A 15263-nucleotide genomic window follows, 5' to 3' on the forward strand; every position below is an offset into this window, starting at 1 on the left:
CCAAGAAGGAACTATGTGTTTTTTCTGAGTTTGTTACATCCAAAAAGCTGCTGCAGAAAAAAAACCCCACAAACCTTAAATCTGTAGCAAAGCGCTATGGTAGTGATGGACCTGCACAGCCAAAACCATAGGCACAAATACACTAATTTTACACTGCATCAATGAACACACAAATGATGAAGTGTTACTCTTACACAAGCAACTGAAACCTGTGAATGAGGTTGTGAGATTCAAATTTCAGTAACTGAACTATTGACACGAACACTTCAGGTTCTGAGGAATTATTTATTTGTGACACTTCAACAGTTAGGGTCCAGATACTACAGCTTGAGTTGTACTAGCGTGATTTTTCTTCAGAGTGAAATTACATAGGCAGTCTACAGAGAGAGAGAGATACTTCCTTGTGGGAGAGAAGCTGTAGGCATTTTATATTATACAATAAAACACTGAGCCTCAATTACAGGAAGCTTTATTCTGTCAGGATAGTGAGTTTATGTCTGCATGACTACTTACGCACTTACAGATGGCTTTGGCAAATCTAATACAATGTCAAGGTACTAACACGTCAGAATTGCAGGAGAGTTTGAGCCCTTGACAGTGGTGGAGACATAAGTAGTAGAAGTAGTGGTTTAATGACTTTTCAAAAGTTACTAAACTTAAAGGTTTCAGAACTTTAATAACTTTTCAAAGTTATTTGAATAGATTGTTCCAAGCTGTAAGAGTGAATCCTGTATTGCTGCATGTATACATGGACAAAATAAGAAGTCTTCACACAAGTTGACTTGTATATTCAATTTAGTTCTATCTTTAAGTTAAGTTTTTTTGGGTTTTGTTTTTTTTAAAAAAGCAATCACAGACAGGTTGACTAGATCTAAACATGGGCAGTTTCTATTTTCAGCATGTAGTACGTGGAAACAATATTTACAGAGTAGAGGTCAAAAGATCCCTTTGATACTTTTGTATAACAAGTAGTCATTTGATGTCCCTCACAGAGGCTGAAATCTTCTAAATAACAAAGGACTTGGTATGCTTGAAATCCTAAATGAAGCAAAGAAAGTTACATAAGTGATAGTTCAAGGATTTTAACCAGATTAACTTTTAGTGTACATTTCAGAAGAAACTAAGGCATGGAGATTGAAAAGAAGCATGCCTGAAGCACTGCTAGTTAACTTTTACTCTTTTCTGGAAAAGGGAGGTCTACAGCATTGCTACACAGAACAGAAGTAACAACCTATTAAAACATGGAAGTCTCAATCAGCTCTGGTGAGCATCTGATTCTTGAATGCATTAACACTGATCAACAGATACCACAGCTTTTCAGAGTTCGCTCCTTCCCACCCAGAGCAACCAGGTAGCTGGCCTCACTCAGTTTCTTATATACATATTAGGTGAAGGAATAAGTTTATGCTCTTTAGTTTGTTGCTTTGGTTAAAGAAATGGGTGGCGTTCAGCAAGCTTTTAAGACTACTAATTTAGCCTTAAACTATAGATAGCGAAATTAAGTTGCTCCTAGTTGAAGCTTTCACTGGAGCTCCGTTCTTTCTGCACTGATCTGAAAAGCTGGAGCAATGTACGCGCAGTTAAAACCCTTGAGCCCTCTCAATGAGGAAGGGGGGAAAAAAGTAGTACGTTTAGCTTCTATACTTAGTCAAGCCTTTTGACCCACATTAATCTCGGAGGAGTTAAGGCCCAGCCTTAATCTCACTGCTGCCTCGGGCTGTGTCTGAGTTAGTTTCCTTGGTTAACTGATACATACAAGCAAGGCAGAGTGGAAGTCTTCACAAAAAATGGCATCATTAAGTGGACAGTATAGAGATGATATCGCCAAATAGTGCAAAGGTGTTACCTATTTACTTTACCTGATAGAGGGAAAATAATCACAAAAATGGGAAAGAAAAAGACTGAAAGAAGCTAATAGAAAAGGGAAACGTAGGAAGAAGAAGGTAAAAGACAACCAGGTAAAAACCTGGTTAGTGTGGTAAAGATGGCAAAGTATGGAGCAAGGTGCTGTAGGTGTATGGCACTTGAGACTGAGTAATAGGAAGCTGTAAATGCAAACAGAGAAGGTGTCTCCAGGTATTGATGGCATGTACGGTTTGGCGGGTATGGGGGGGTGTGTATGTGTGCAAAACCACCACAGATCTAAGGAATTTTGAAGACATCTAAAACTTTTTAAACACACTACTGAATGCAAAATGCTTGCCTTTTCACTCGTAGATTGATAGTTGGTCTTCTTTCTGTTAACAGAACAGGAAAGGAACATAGGTTAAATAGTGACTTTTCTGATATTTTAACCCTTTGACAACCTTATTTATGGATGCATTTTTCCAGATTTCCAGCAATCCTTAGGGTTTTCCCTTCTTAGAAAAAAGTTACAATAACAAATCCATCAAATATTTTTAGACGGCGGTCATTATCTCATGAACCACTGTCAAATTACCTTCCCTAGCTTGCCTTTTCAAGTCTTCCAGTTATGCTTTTTGTCTAGTTCGTAGCCAATATAAATCACAGAGTATTTTAAAGTAATATTTGTATTTCTCGTTAGTACATTATTCTTTTTTTTTTTTACCTGCTATTACCTAGAAGTGCTAAGATAAACTTTTTTAAAAGGAAAAAAAAAAAGTTGGAGGCTAGCCTCCAATGAAGCACACAATTTTAGCCTTGTGTGGGAGCACTAAAATAGCTTGAGGAATTCTGACTTGCTACTAAGAAATGTAAGTAAGTGCATGAAATATATCCATATCAAAGGAGTAGACCAGACATACTCAGAAAGTTTCCACCAGTCATATTTTTACAAAACATTTCCTGAAATAATCTGTAGACAGGAATATGAGGACAGTTCAATTTGGTTCTGATCATCTTTTGTCTAGTTTGAAGAGGAGACAAATGCATGCCTGTAGCTGAGTTAGGGGTGTAAACCATAACTATGTAAAAAGATACATCTCTGCACATTTATCACAGTAATAATGCTTAATTCATTTTCTGACCAGCACATTGGTTCTAATAAGGGAACCAGCTGGTGTGTAGGATCAGGTTTATTTCAGCGTTCAAAAAAGCCACTGTGCAAGAACCATGTGAGAAAGGCCTTAAACAATCATCACAGTTACTAAACCATCAGAAATGTAAATGAAGTTTGCAGTGATTTGTGTACTACTTGTATCAAGATACTTACTGGGAAGAGCTTTCCTCTGAAAAAGAAAAAAAAAAAAAAAAAGAATTAGCACAAGAACAGTTTCCTTAGCTGATTTAAAGTTCTTTGAAATAGTTATTCACAGCTCATTCAACTCTTCAGTTTCTAGAAGGAGTTTCTGAACAGAAACGTCTCTTTTTGGTGCAGTGAGTTTAAACGGAAAGAGATTAGGTTGCTTTCCAAGGTAAATGAACTTCCAAGTGAACATGGACTCTAACAGCAGCTCCGTTAGCCTGTTGCTTTCAGGCAGGGGACCTTCTCAGACCCCGGCATTTGGCATCCCTTCTTGCTGTGCTGAGCTCCACAGGCACTAGTGAAACCGCTACAGAGAGGGTTGCTTGGTGTCGAGCTTTTTGCAGCAATCCTTAAAAGCAAACTTTCGCCACCTGCACTTTCACCACGACCCAGAAGAGGGAGCCAGTAACTCAGTTTCCCCTTCAGAACTCAGCCGCTCAGACCTTTTAGGCTGAAAGTGAACTTGCACGGCTTGTTTTTATGTTGCCTTTTGCCATTCCCTCTCAAAACTAGTGCGGAGAGGCTGCAGGAACCAGGGTTCGGCTCGTTGCCTTCCCTCGGCTGCTGTTCGGTAGCCTTATGCAACTGCACAAACGTCTCCGTGTCATTCTGGAAGTATCTTTTGCAGTAGAAGTTGGCAGAATAAAAATGTCTGCACCAAAAAGTTGCTGTTGTAATGCTCTTTAGCTTTAGTACCATGGAGTCAGAGCCTTCACGAAAAGGAGGACATGTTACAGTTACAGAAGTAGAGACATTTTTTTTTGACACGAGGAAGGAGTGATTTTATTTTACTTACTTGTAAAGTAGCCTTTTTTTTGGGCATAAAATACTCCAAGGCCACACAATGCCATTACCAGAGCCACAAATACTACAGCAGCGATGACACCACTTACATTAAGGTCATCTGTAATTATAAAACATAAGTCCAATGTTTTAAGTTGTAAAAATTGGCTGGATTTTTTTCCCTAATTACTACAGGCACCTTTTGTATCTATAGGTGGTCTTTGGCCCATGCTGCAGAAGTTAATTAGTAACACTTAGATGTAGCTAAGCAGTCCAAAAGCACTGCTGTATCACTGCCACACTAACAGGAGCACTTGATACACTTCAACTGCGTAGTTCGGGTCAAAAGTAAGGACAAAGTAAGAGGGGTCAAGGGATACATACTCCTCATTATACCTATCCCCAGTAAGTATTATTCAAGTCATGTCTCTAAGGGAAAATATCTTGAAATCTTTAAAAGCCTTAAAACAAGTGTTTTCATATAGTTAGTTTGCCTAAAATAACCGAAACAGCTGATGGCAATGTCAGGTCCCAGTCCTGAAGAACTCTTCAGGTGAGTTATTTAAAATTCAATGTTTTTTTATTTTTAAACAGCAAGGCTTTTAAAATTCAACACAATCAAGGCCAACAAATATTTTAGCCCATATGTCTAAGGTTAGACTCTAGACTGGGGTACTGAAACATCTAGCCATTTTTATTTTGAAGGTGATGACCCATGCTCATTTCCTGATATAATCACTAAGAGCTTCAGACAATCATCCATTTTAGGAAAAACAAAAACATCAACAAGCAGAAATATTTTCATGTTTTTTGTTATACGTCCAATGACTTCTTTGGATCCTGACTTTAAGCACACAGTAATATATGGCTGGGAATTTTACCCCCAAACGTATCAAATTTTGTGCATTGGTTGACAGCAATTTAGGACTTCGGTGAATATTTCCACAACAGAGAGATTCTATCTTGGTAGATTGTGGAACGCTTGCTCAGAATCAACCAGGAATGCATTAAAAGTCACGATACAGTGATTTTCAGCTAAGGTCTAAGAAAGCACCAGACAATTGCTTTATGGAATACTTGGACATGAACTTCTGTGCAGTATTTGTTAGGATTTGTTACCATCTGCTTTCCTATCACATCTGCAAGAGCTAGTTTTATATTTTGCAAAAACATTCATACATTTTGGGTTATTATAGACTCTGCCCCTCCAACCTTTGCTAAATTCTTTATTAGCTAACCAATGTTACACTTCACCTACGCTGTGCAAGTGGAAAAGAAACAGGCAGCAGGATTTTTTTTTTTTTTTTTTTTTTTTTTTTAAGATACACTGACTTGTTCACTGTTCCTCTGGCAGGTATAAATGGGTCATTCAGTTAAATTTCTGATCTGTTACATTAAGATCTCACATGAGTGCATCTCAAAAGGGAGGCCTTTCATAAAGAAAATAACCCTGTAGACTGCCACAGTATCCTGTACACTTTCCACAAAAGCATTCTGAAATATTAAGGCTCTACTGCTGTTCTGTGAAGATTGGTGTTTAGCAACCTAAAGGCTGGCTACCGCAATAATTTTAAGGTACTAAACTCGCTGCTTTTCTGTGAAATGCAGTGAGTTATGTTTGTGCTGTAAGAAAGGAATGCCTTAAGTAGCCACAGCAACTACATATAAGGAACTCATATTATTATTATTCCTCCCCCAAAATGCCATCATCAAACAAAAAGATATAATTCAGTCTGGTCTTAGCTTCTCAGTTGGATCATGCAATAAAATTATTCCTATTGCAAGACTGTTTTCCGCCCTGATTTTCTTTGACACATACCAACTTGCATTCGCTTCACTGAGCATTTCTGAGATAATCCAATCCCATTGGAGGCTTCACAGAAATACTCTCCAGTGTCATTCTTTGTAACTGTGTTAAATAGCTGTTAAGACAGAGCCCAAAACCATTATCAGAATGGAAAAAAAAAAAAAACAAACAAACACAACCACAGAATTTCCTGCAGGATAGAAATTTTGACATGTCAACAGGCGTTGTTTGTTTGTTTGTTTAAACAAAAAAACCCTGAAAGTAAGTGAGAAATTCTGGTCCAGTTCGACCTCATAATTCAGCTCCCTCATCACATTCCCTGGTCCTTAACTTCAGCTTCTGGTCTAAGATAGTCTTTTAGATAGACATTTTAACTAGATGGAGTGTATCTGCAAGGAGATTCTTTGTCAGTGGATCAGTACTTTCTAATAAAATACATTTTCTTAGACATGCTCTAATTTCAGAATCCCTGAAATCAGAACATTTTGTTCATTTTACCAAAAAAACAACAACAAAATAAAAAAAAAAAAAAATCACGTGCTACAAAAAATATTTCCCACTGACAGTTTGTGGGTCCCCCCCTCAGAAATGGCACTTTCTCTCATCTTCCAGTGGAGAAATGCTAAACTGCACTATTTATCAAATACTATTACTGTAAAAATGGGAATGAGGAAGCAAGAGGTGGACAGAAACTGACCTCATGTCAATTCCAGTGTTTCTCTGTATTTCTTTTTTAATCATTAGACTGGTTAACTTTTTTCCCCCTTTAATATATCCCATACTTTAAAACTAAGATTTTCAGAAGTGATTAGTAATTTTGAGTAGTCCACCTAATTTCCAGTGTGCTGAAAGATCCACAGCACCTCTGAATGCTTAGTCACATTTCAGTTTCCACGTCTGATGACACACAAGAGTAGGGTGTTCCTAGAACAACTCTTTACTTCTGAAAAATCTCAGCTGACAATGCATCATAAGTAGTATGTATCAATTTTTTTAGAAGGATCAGCTAATGGGGGAGGGATGAGAAAGAGACAGCCAGTTCTGAGGGGGAAAAAACCACCACAAAATAAACTACAACTAAACCAAAACCCCACTAAGCTTATTTACAGCCCCGACTCATTCCCGCTGACTTCGCAAGTACTGAACTGGAACTTGTAAATGCCACTGGATTGCACAGATTCTGGACTGCCCTTAGTGCTGCACTCCCACTGAAGCGCGTGAAGTTGCTATTTCAGATTTTGAGGCACTATCAGATATAACTCTGTTGACATACTGAGAGATCATTCTCATCTGGCACTAGTTAGCTAACCGACAAGGTGAAATTTGTCATGTATTTTCTAGATTCTACTCACTTATCATTACTGCAGCCTTGCAACTCACCCAATTTGTCTGTATCACTCAACATCTATGGCTTGTCATTGGTCTGAGCCAGAAACCACCTTCTATGTTTGTTAGCACATATTTCAGCATGACATAGATCTCTGGCAAAGACCTTGTGCATTTTTGGATTAAGATCCCTGTGCATCATTGTAGTACAAAACAGTAAATTTGGTCTCCTTGATAGCTGGTTATGACAGAGTTGGTTATTACACTTACCAGAGTGCCAGACTTTTTATTCATGGTGTAAGTTATGTTTGCTGCTCTAGCACTGCCTGTTCCTTTCTTTTCCAGTAAGGCAACGCCGTTCTTGTACCACTGGTACTCAGATGGAGGAGACCCCTCAGTCTCCTTACAGCTCAGTTCCACTACTGTTCCCGTCATTGCAGAGCTGGGTACCTCACATACCGGAGTGGTCGGAGCAACTGGACAATGAAATTGCACTTGTTACACAGTCTTATCAGTATTGTCTATATGACAACAGTTTGACAGTCACTGGTGAGGAGGTGAGCACTTGTGTACGTGCTTAGAAACTACCACATTAATGAAACGAGGTGCTGGAGGAGGGGTAGAAAGCAGAGTCCTGCTACTGGAGAGCACAGTAAAATTTGTGAGTTGCTAAAAATGCAAGAAAGAGGCTTGCTCCCTGCCTCCCCCACCATATGCTGTGTCATCCTGTCTCCAATCTATACACTCTCATCCAACCCCAGAGTTTGTTTCACCTTGTTTCTTGTATGGGGCCTCTTGCTCACAGACAGAGGAAGGATAACTCAGGGAATCCATAATCCAGCAGTTCCCCCCTTTCCCACCCCAGTATTTAAAAACAGAGGTGAGGAAGAGAAAAAACATTTTTTTTTTGTATTAAGAGAAGTCAACTGGTTTTTGAAAAATGATTGTCAGAAAGAATTACCAAGACTGGCCATCATCACAGCCACTGTGTAAATCGCAGGTTGAGGACCAAAAACAGTTGGCTACCAAATTTCAGTTTAAATTAAAACAAACATTCCCACACACAGATGCAGGAGAACTGATTGTTCCTTCTGCCATAAAGATGAATGTCTCTTTTCCGATTTTTATTTTGTGAACAGAAAAAGAATTTTTTTTTTTTTTCTTTTTGTAACTTGAAGCTATGCAGAAGAAAACTAAGGGTGAAGAGGCATGCATGGAACATTAAAAGCACAAGTGACACCTTAAAAAGTATTCATAGTTTTTTCTTGGCTAATTTTAAAATAAAAAGCAAAAATAAAGAAAACCAAGTGAAATACTAACTAATTCACATTAACTTTCAAAAAGGTTTGTAAGCAACACACACACACTTTCTCCTTTGGGCTCTAAGATTTCAACTTCAAATTAAGAAGCCACATTTAAAAGAGGAAAGCTGTTGAGAAAGTGGAAGAAGGAAGAAATAAGTGGGGTTACCTCACTGTTGGAGCTAATCAGAAGTTCACAAATTTATCATCCTTTATGAAGAATTTTGAGACTTCATTTATGATTTTAAAATATCAATTATTTTTCTATAGGAAAAAACAATATAGAAACTACAAAAGCAAATATTTTCTTTTCTCCCTATATGGAGAAAAGAAGAAAACTACCAACCTCTACCACTCATCCACTGGGAAAAATACCAGGAACAATGTAAGAAGAATATGCTCAGTATTCACTTTTCCATACTTTCCCCAACTGGGAAAGAAAACAAAAAGCCACAAAGAACGCCTCCCCGCACCCCAAGCCAACACCACCTCTCCTGTAAATAAAGTCCACAGATTGCTAGCTTGCTCACTGGCATTGCACAGACACTGCAGCAGTTTCTCCTTCCAAAAACAGGAGGAGACTGTAGCATATTGGAATGAACTGCTCCTTAGGAATATTTGATAAGCGTTGACAGATGCTGACTTTCCAGTGCCAAACACCATGATCAGCTTACCCAGATTCTCAGCCACTGAGTGACTTCAGTTTTAGTAGAAATGGAAGTTTCAACATCACATAAATCAGCGTACTCTCTAAGTTCTGAGAACTGAAACCCACATTTATAGCAACAAAAAGTTATACTCCTTTCTAATGCAAGTGTGCATTTTGCAAAGCTCTTTTGTGAAGTATGTTGTAGAATATGCATGTGCACATGTGTTTATAAACCCAGCCCAAAGAAGACCCAAAAACCCAGCAGCCACACACCATATTGACAACCCTACCTTCAACACCCCTTGCCATCATTCAATTTCTTTACAGAAGGCCAAGTAATAAAGTTTATACCCAATACTGTGAGAGTAATAGTAGCCTCTCCCAGGCGTTGCCCCTCTTCGCTCTTTGCACTGATTTCACAGCGGTAGGTCCCAGAATCCTTTCTAGTCACATTTCTAATACGGATTCCTGTGTTCAGCATCTCTGCTCGGCCTCGAAGATCACCTTTAAGGGAGAAGAGACGGAGAGGTTTCTGCTCTTTGCTTATAGCAAATGCCTACGTCTCATTGGCTTGTTCTGAAATTACATACAATTTATGAATTATTGCTCATTTGTTCAGCGTTAGTTATCTAACACCAAGGAGCAATATGTAATCCCCATCCCAAGACAGTAAGAGCCTTCCACAACTTGTCCGTTTAGTCAAAAAAAACCCCTCAGTTCAAAAAAATTATGTCTGTCATACATTTTCTAGTTGGAAGATGGAATGCTTTTTTTCTCCAGGTATTTCAAGAAAATATGTATAGCAAGAGTCAGGTGACAAAAGAGACATAATTTTCCAAGAGAGGGATGGCAATGACTAACTTAATTACCTTACAGAAAGAATTGTAAGCGAAACCACAGCAAAGTATTTGACATTTTAACTTGGCAAGAAAAACTTGATGGATTTAGCAAAGATATTGCCATCAGACTTCTTACAATGAGGTTTTTTCATTCTACAGCTTGTTATGAAATTAAAGTTACATGCACACACAGAACCATGAGTTCCAGTGTTTGTCTAAATTAAATATATGCAGAAAAAAACAAGTTCATCAACAAGACCAGCACATCTTGCAAGCTCTACAAACCAACAAAATCACTGTGCTTTTATTTCACTTCTCAACCTTCATTTATTGTGTACAAGGTACCAGAGACCCATATTTTCTTCGACACATAAAGCTGAGGAAAGTCCTTTTCAGAACATATAAACAGAAATTTCACTTCTGAAAAGAATACAAATAATTTAAAGTATACAGCTGAGTTTATATTTTATGTATATAAAAATTGCTGCATTATTCATATCTAAGCCTCCAGCTCTACAAGAGGCTTCAGAAACCTCTTTGTAGGATAGGAGTGCAGAGCTTGCAGTAGTTTTTGGGAGTTTATATCTGAATGTAATTTCATTTTTTAAAAATGTCAAGGAATGTACAGTGCCATTTTTCTTAGCCTTGAGTTTTACTATACCTAACTTCATTAAAAAGGTAACTAATCATTGACAATTTTATTAAGAAATGCTCTCCCCCCTGCGCAGGGAAAGAATTCTTTTCCTCAAAAGGACAGCTGTTCAGTATGGACAGTCAAGAACATTCTCTTCCAGTCATTTTCCTAACGTTATTCCTCAAGAAAGAGTTGATATCTGTGCTAGAGAATGACATGTTAAACCACCAGTCTAAGTTTGTAGTACTGTACCTGTAAATTCACCACTGTAGTAGACAAATGAGACTCCTTGAGACTGGATTTTCTTCCATTCTATTCTTAAGCTCATCCCTTTTGAAAATTTGTGCTTGCAACTAAGAATAGCCTCTAGGGGGAAAAAAAAAAAAAAAAAAGAATGCAAAAGAGAAAATTAGAGACTTTAGCATTGTGTTTGGCATTCAGGCTCCACGAAAATAATATTTCACCTTCAAAAGAACTTGAGCAGTCAGCAAGGGCCAGATCTACTTCTCAAAGTGATGCCATCAGACCTTCGCCAGATTTACACAAACACCATGGGGAAACAGAAACTAGTAATTTTCCCGGAGTTCAGTGGCCTTTGGATCAAACTTCAGATGTTGGGGACTAGATATTCCCATGTTGGATGGGCACAGATTCTGTATTACTACCCTCATTTTAGGTCTAAATACTTTCATCAGTGAGCAGACCACCATTAAAAAAGGACTCTGACCCTGTTACCAGCAATATTTTGTGAATTACCATTCTGAATTCAGTATCAGTAGTTTAACTGTTTAAATATATAACTTAGTGCAGATGGAAAACATACTGGTAAGATGGTTAAATATTCTCCTAAGTAACTTATGTATTTAGTTACACTTTCAGATTGGTTATTGTAAGGGTATGTGAAAGGTGAGAGTCTGCTTCATTAAGGTTTCCCAATCAAGGACCTTTTCAAGGCAAAAGAGGCAATAAGTAAAGGGGGCAGCAACAAACAAGAACAGACACACAAACATGACAGACAGGGACTACCAGAGATGATGACAAAGACCACCAGTCTCCAAACAAACAGATGGGACTGTGGTGCGGGCAACTGGAGCAACTGAGGGTCTGTGCATCAGTAATTGGAGGGGCCACAGATGTTGGGAGTGTGTGTTGGTGAGTCTCAAAGCACATGTGCCTGGAGTGGTAGCTATCAGGGCAGAGAGGGGTGGCTTGCGTAAACATAGGGCCAGCAACTGGGGTCACAGTGGGGGTGTAGGCACCCCTGGGCTTGTGGTACTGACTTCTGGAAGTGAAGGTGTGTGGGGTACGTGCAGTGTTTTTATCTTCCCTAAACCTGGTGTGCCTGGAGGTGCATGTGCAATTCACTAGCAAACCTCAAGCTGGGTGAGCTGGTGAGTAGGGCAGGGGTGGCAGGTGGGCAGAGGGGCTGTGCTGGTGCTCAGGGGATCCAAGAACATGCACGTGCTTGTGAATCTAGAGAGTGTTGTGTGAGGGCTTTCACCACTGAACTTCCATCTCCACCAGTCAGAGAGGAGGAAGGAGGCTCAGCTGTCTATACTTAACGCTTTATGTAAGCCCAGGCAGTGTTATATGTGGGTGCTGTTGAAGGCAGCACCTAGCCTGTGGCGGTCCGTGTAGCTGGCAGTGCCAGTGTTACGAGTGTGTGGATGCGTGGATGTGCGCACACACGCATGCATCCCTGGGGCACACGCGCAGCCTTGCTACTGGTTGAACCTGCAAACGGGAAAGCAGCAGCTGTATCCATCGGCCTGGGACAAAGACTCCCAGGTCTCCAGGAGCATTGGGCTGGACTCCAGTGGCTGGGCAAGAAGGAACCCCCAGGCCCCCGGAGCTGCTGGTGGCAGAGGCCTCTCATATCACCCCTTGGCAGTTACCTCTTATTTTTCTTAAGTTCTCGAGAAAAGAAGGTTCATACAATCGTTCACCTTTCTGTCTGTCCACTCAAGTTTCCCTGACTTATGTATAGTGGGCATCACCAACCAAATTTCAGAGAGAGGCTGAGATTTCAATACTTACTGATTATTGCTAAAGTTGCCATAACTGGCTAGGAAACAAACCAAAATTAGTGCTCCTAGTGAGGAACAGGTCATACTGGAAGCTCAACTGTTCTTTTTTTCCTCCATCACAGCAGGGCATCAACATATGCCATCATTAATACGTACCTTGCATCATAGTAATTGGGGCCTATGGTCAAGCCTATAGTTATTATGGGGGAACTAAAGAGGGAGAGAAGACATGGCAAACTGTATAGGTGAGTTAGTGGGACAAACTCAGTGTTTCAGTAGTTCCATTCTCCATGGAACAGCATGATGAAATATATACTTTTTTTTACCTGGTAAATAACTCTTATATCAAGATATTAATAAGAATTGTTGGGAGACAACATCAGAGGAAAGAATCCAACCACATATCTGACTGGCTCCAAATCTATTACTAAAGTAAAATTTAGTATCTCCCATAAACTTCTGTAAAAGAAACAAACACAATATTGATCTTGCCACCTTTAGGCTGCTCATCTTCCAATATAAGCCAGAGTATAAAGGATCAAAAGCCTTTATAGTTTTGGCAATGCCTGTCTAGCTTTCAGGAGACAAGCATCCACTCTCAAACATACAGTCAATCTGCATTAACCAGCACCCTCTTTTCCAGGCTCAGCAAGCAAGGCTGAAGGACAATTAAGAGCTACCAACAGGTCTACTTGCTCACCCTTTAAAGTCTGATTTCCCAGGTCTGTCCTGTAGAGAAACAAAAAAGCTTCCAAGGGGCCAGACTGGTAGCCTTGGTGATCTCTCATAGTGGAAAAAATGTCCAGACTTGAAAGAAAAATTGAGGTGGGAGGGCATTCTTTGCCAGAAACACGTTACACACGCACTGGCCGCTTCGAAAAACATGCTGTGTATTCAGGAAGCCCGAGGTTCCTGACTTCAGGTTGAGTGGATGGGTGGAGGCTTCCTGAATCTTAAGATTTGCTAAAGTTTCCTTTCCATTTTGTTTTTGTATCCTAACAAAGAAAAACCATCATTCAAGCTCAGCTTGCTTTTGCTACTGACCTTGTGACAGTTGGCTGGTCTCATGAGCTGGCCTATATTAGTTGACATAAAGACAGCTCAGCTGAAGCATTCTCAGCTGCACAAGTCACCTCCACCTTGAACGAGCTGCCGCTTTCTTGTATGCCACAGTTGTTTGTTTCAGAAAAAGCTAGCACTGATGCCCTCCCACTAATCTTATTCAGAGAAAGGGAACAGAATGGAAGAAAGGGAGCGCACGCAGAACAGAGACAACATAATAAAACCCTTCTTAGTTATAGTTACCCTCTCCCGCTTTTTCGCATAGTAACGGAGTCAGTGAGAGGTATTTTCCAGAACAGGTCTACTGGACTTGCATTAAGGTAGACCCACAGGATGCTGTGGATCAGCACAGGCTCTGCCAGGCCTGGAAGAACCTTCCAGGATCTTGGAGAGGTCTGGACAATGTTTAATTTGCATTTACATCTGGTCTGGAGGCTATCATTTGGTTATGGAATCATAGAATATCTGAAGTTGGAAGGGACCCATAAGGATCACTGAGTCCAACTTCCTACTCCTCGCAGGACTACCTAAAACTAAATCATGTGACTAAGAACGTTGTCCAGACACTCCTTGATCTCTGAGAGGCACGGCGCTGTGACCACTTCCCTGGGGAGCTTGTTCCAGTGACCGACCACCCTCCTCTACAGTAACAGAAGTTGCAGGAGGAAAGAAAAAATGCATTTCAGATCAGCTGCATTCAGTTGAATGGCTATATCTATCAGCCCCTGCCATTCCCTTAGTGCTGCTACACAAAAAGAACTCAGCATGGCATCTGAGATATGTTAAACTGATCTCACTCTATCATACAAATAACAAAAGAACAAAACGCAAGCCATATATCATATAAAAAGACAGAACCTAATCAAGCTTTAATATTACCTGAAGAGCTTCTTCTCCTCTTGCCTGTCCTGAGCTCTAAGTGTATTAAGTTTTTCTTCCCCAAAAGTTAAAAGAATACTTGACAGGAGCCCAGCTAACAGCTTTAGAGACCTCCAAAATGTTTTATTATTACCTCAAAGAGATGAATAAAGCCTAAAGCTCAGCAAACAGTTCTTTCGATTCCCAAATTCCCATCTCTCTCCATTCCAACGGAATGCAAAAACCAACCAAACAAAAAATCCCACATAACCCACAAACCTCACATACAAACTACTAGGATCCCTTTCTCATCCACCCAGCAAACATCAGGTTTTCTTCCCTGCCTCCTTAACTTCTCTAGCACATTATTGGAAGTCATTTATTGTTTTACATATGGCATATACATATATAAATACGTAAATAGCCATTATAGTTACTGACAATTAAAAATAGCCATTAAATTATAGTTACTGATAATTAGCTGACTTACAGTTGTTCTCGCTCTAGTCCCTCACTTCTCTGTCTTGTCAGATAATGAATGCTTCTCCTTTACATCACTTTCCATCATTTTGGGTGGAAGGAAACCAGGCAGAAGTTACAGAGTGAGCTACCAGGACTGACAAACAAGTCATTGAATCACAGAATAGGTGAGGTTGAAAAGGACCTCTGGGGAGTGTCCAGTCCAACCCCACACCAAGTAAGAGAAAATAGGGACAAGACCAAGATTACACAAAGAGTCAACAGAGAGAGTAAGAGCAGGACCCCTCAGGAA

General features: G+C 39.8%; 1 protein-coding gene across 2 annotated transcripts in view; it reads right to left on the reverse strand.

The window, feature by feature from the left end:
• Positions 1-295: 295 nt before the first annotated feature.
• Positions 296-15263, reverse strand: part of JAM2 (junctional adhesion molecule 2) — a 38378-nt gene continuing 23410 nt past the window's right edge. For both annotated transcript variants that reach the window (XM_082333167.1, XM_082333168.1), the window contains 8 exons: positions 10797-10910; positions 9423-9575; positions 7392-7597; positions 5808-5910; positions 4002-4109; positions 3173-3188; positions 2204-2237; positions 296-1038 (listed from right to left, as the gene is read on the reverse strand). In XM_082333167.1, the coding sequence (XP_082189293.1) occupies positions 1006-1038; positions 2204-2237; positions 3173-3188; positions 4002-4109; positions 5808-5910; positions 7392-7597; positions 9423-9575; positions 10797-10910 (767 nt within the window). In that variant the 3' untranslated portion in view covers positions 296-1005. The remainder of the gene's footprint in view (positions 1039-2203; positions 2238-3172; positions 3189-4001; positions 4110-5807; positions 5911-7391; positions 7598-9422; positions 9576-10796; positions 10911-15263) is intronic.

This window comes from Platalea leucorodia, assembly GCF_965183815.1.
Source record: "Platalea leucorodia genome assembly, chromosome: 2".
Lineage (NCBI taxonomy): Eukaryota > Metazoa > Chordata > Aves > Pelecaniformes > Threskiornithidae > Platalea > Platalea leucorodia.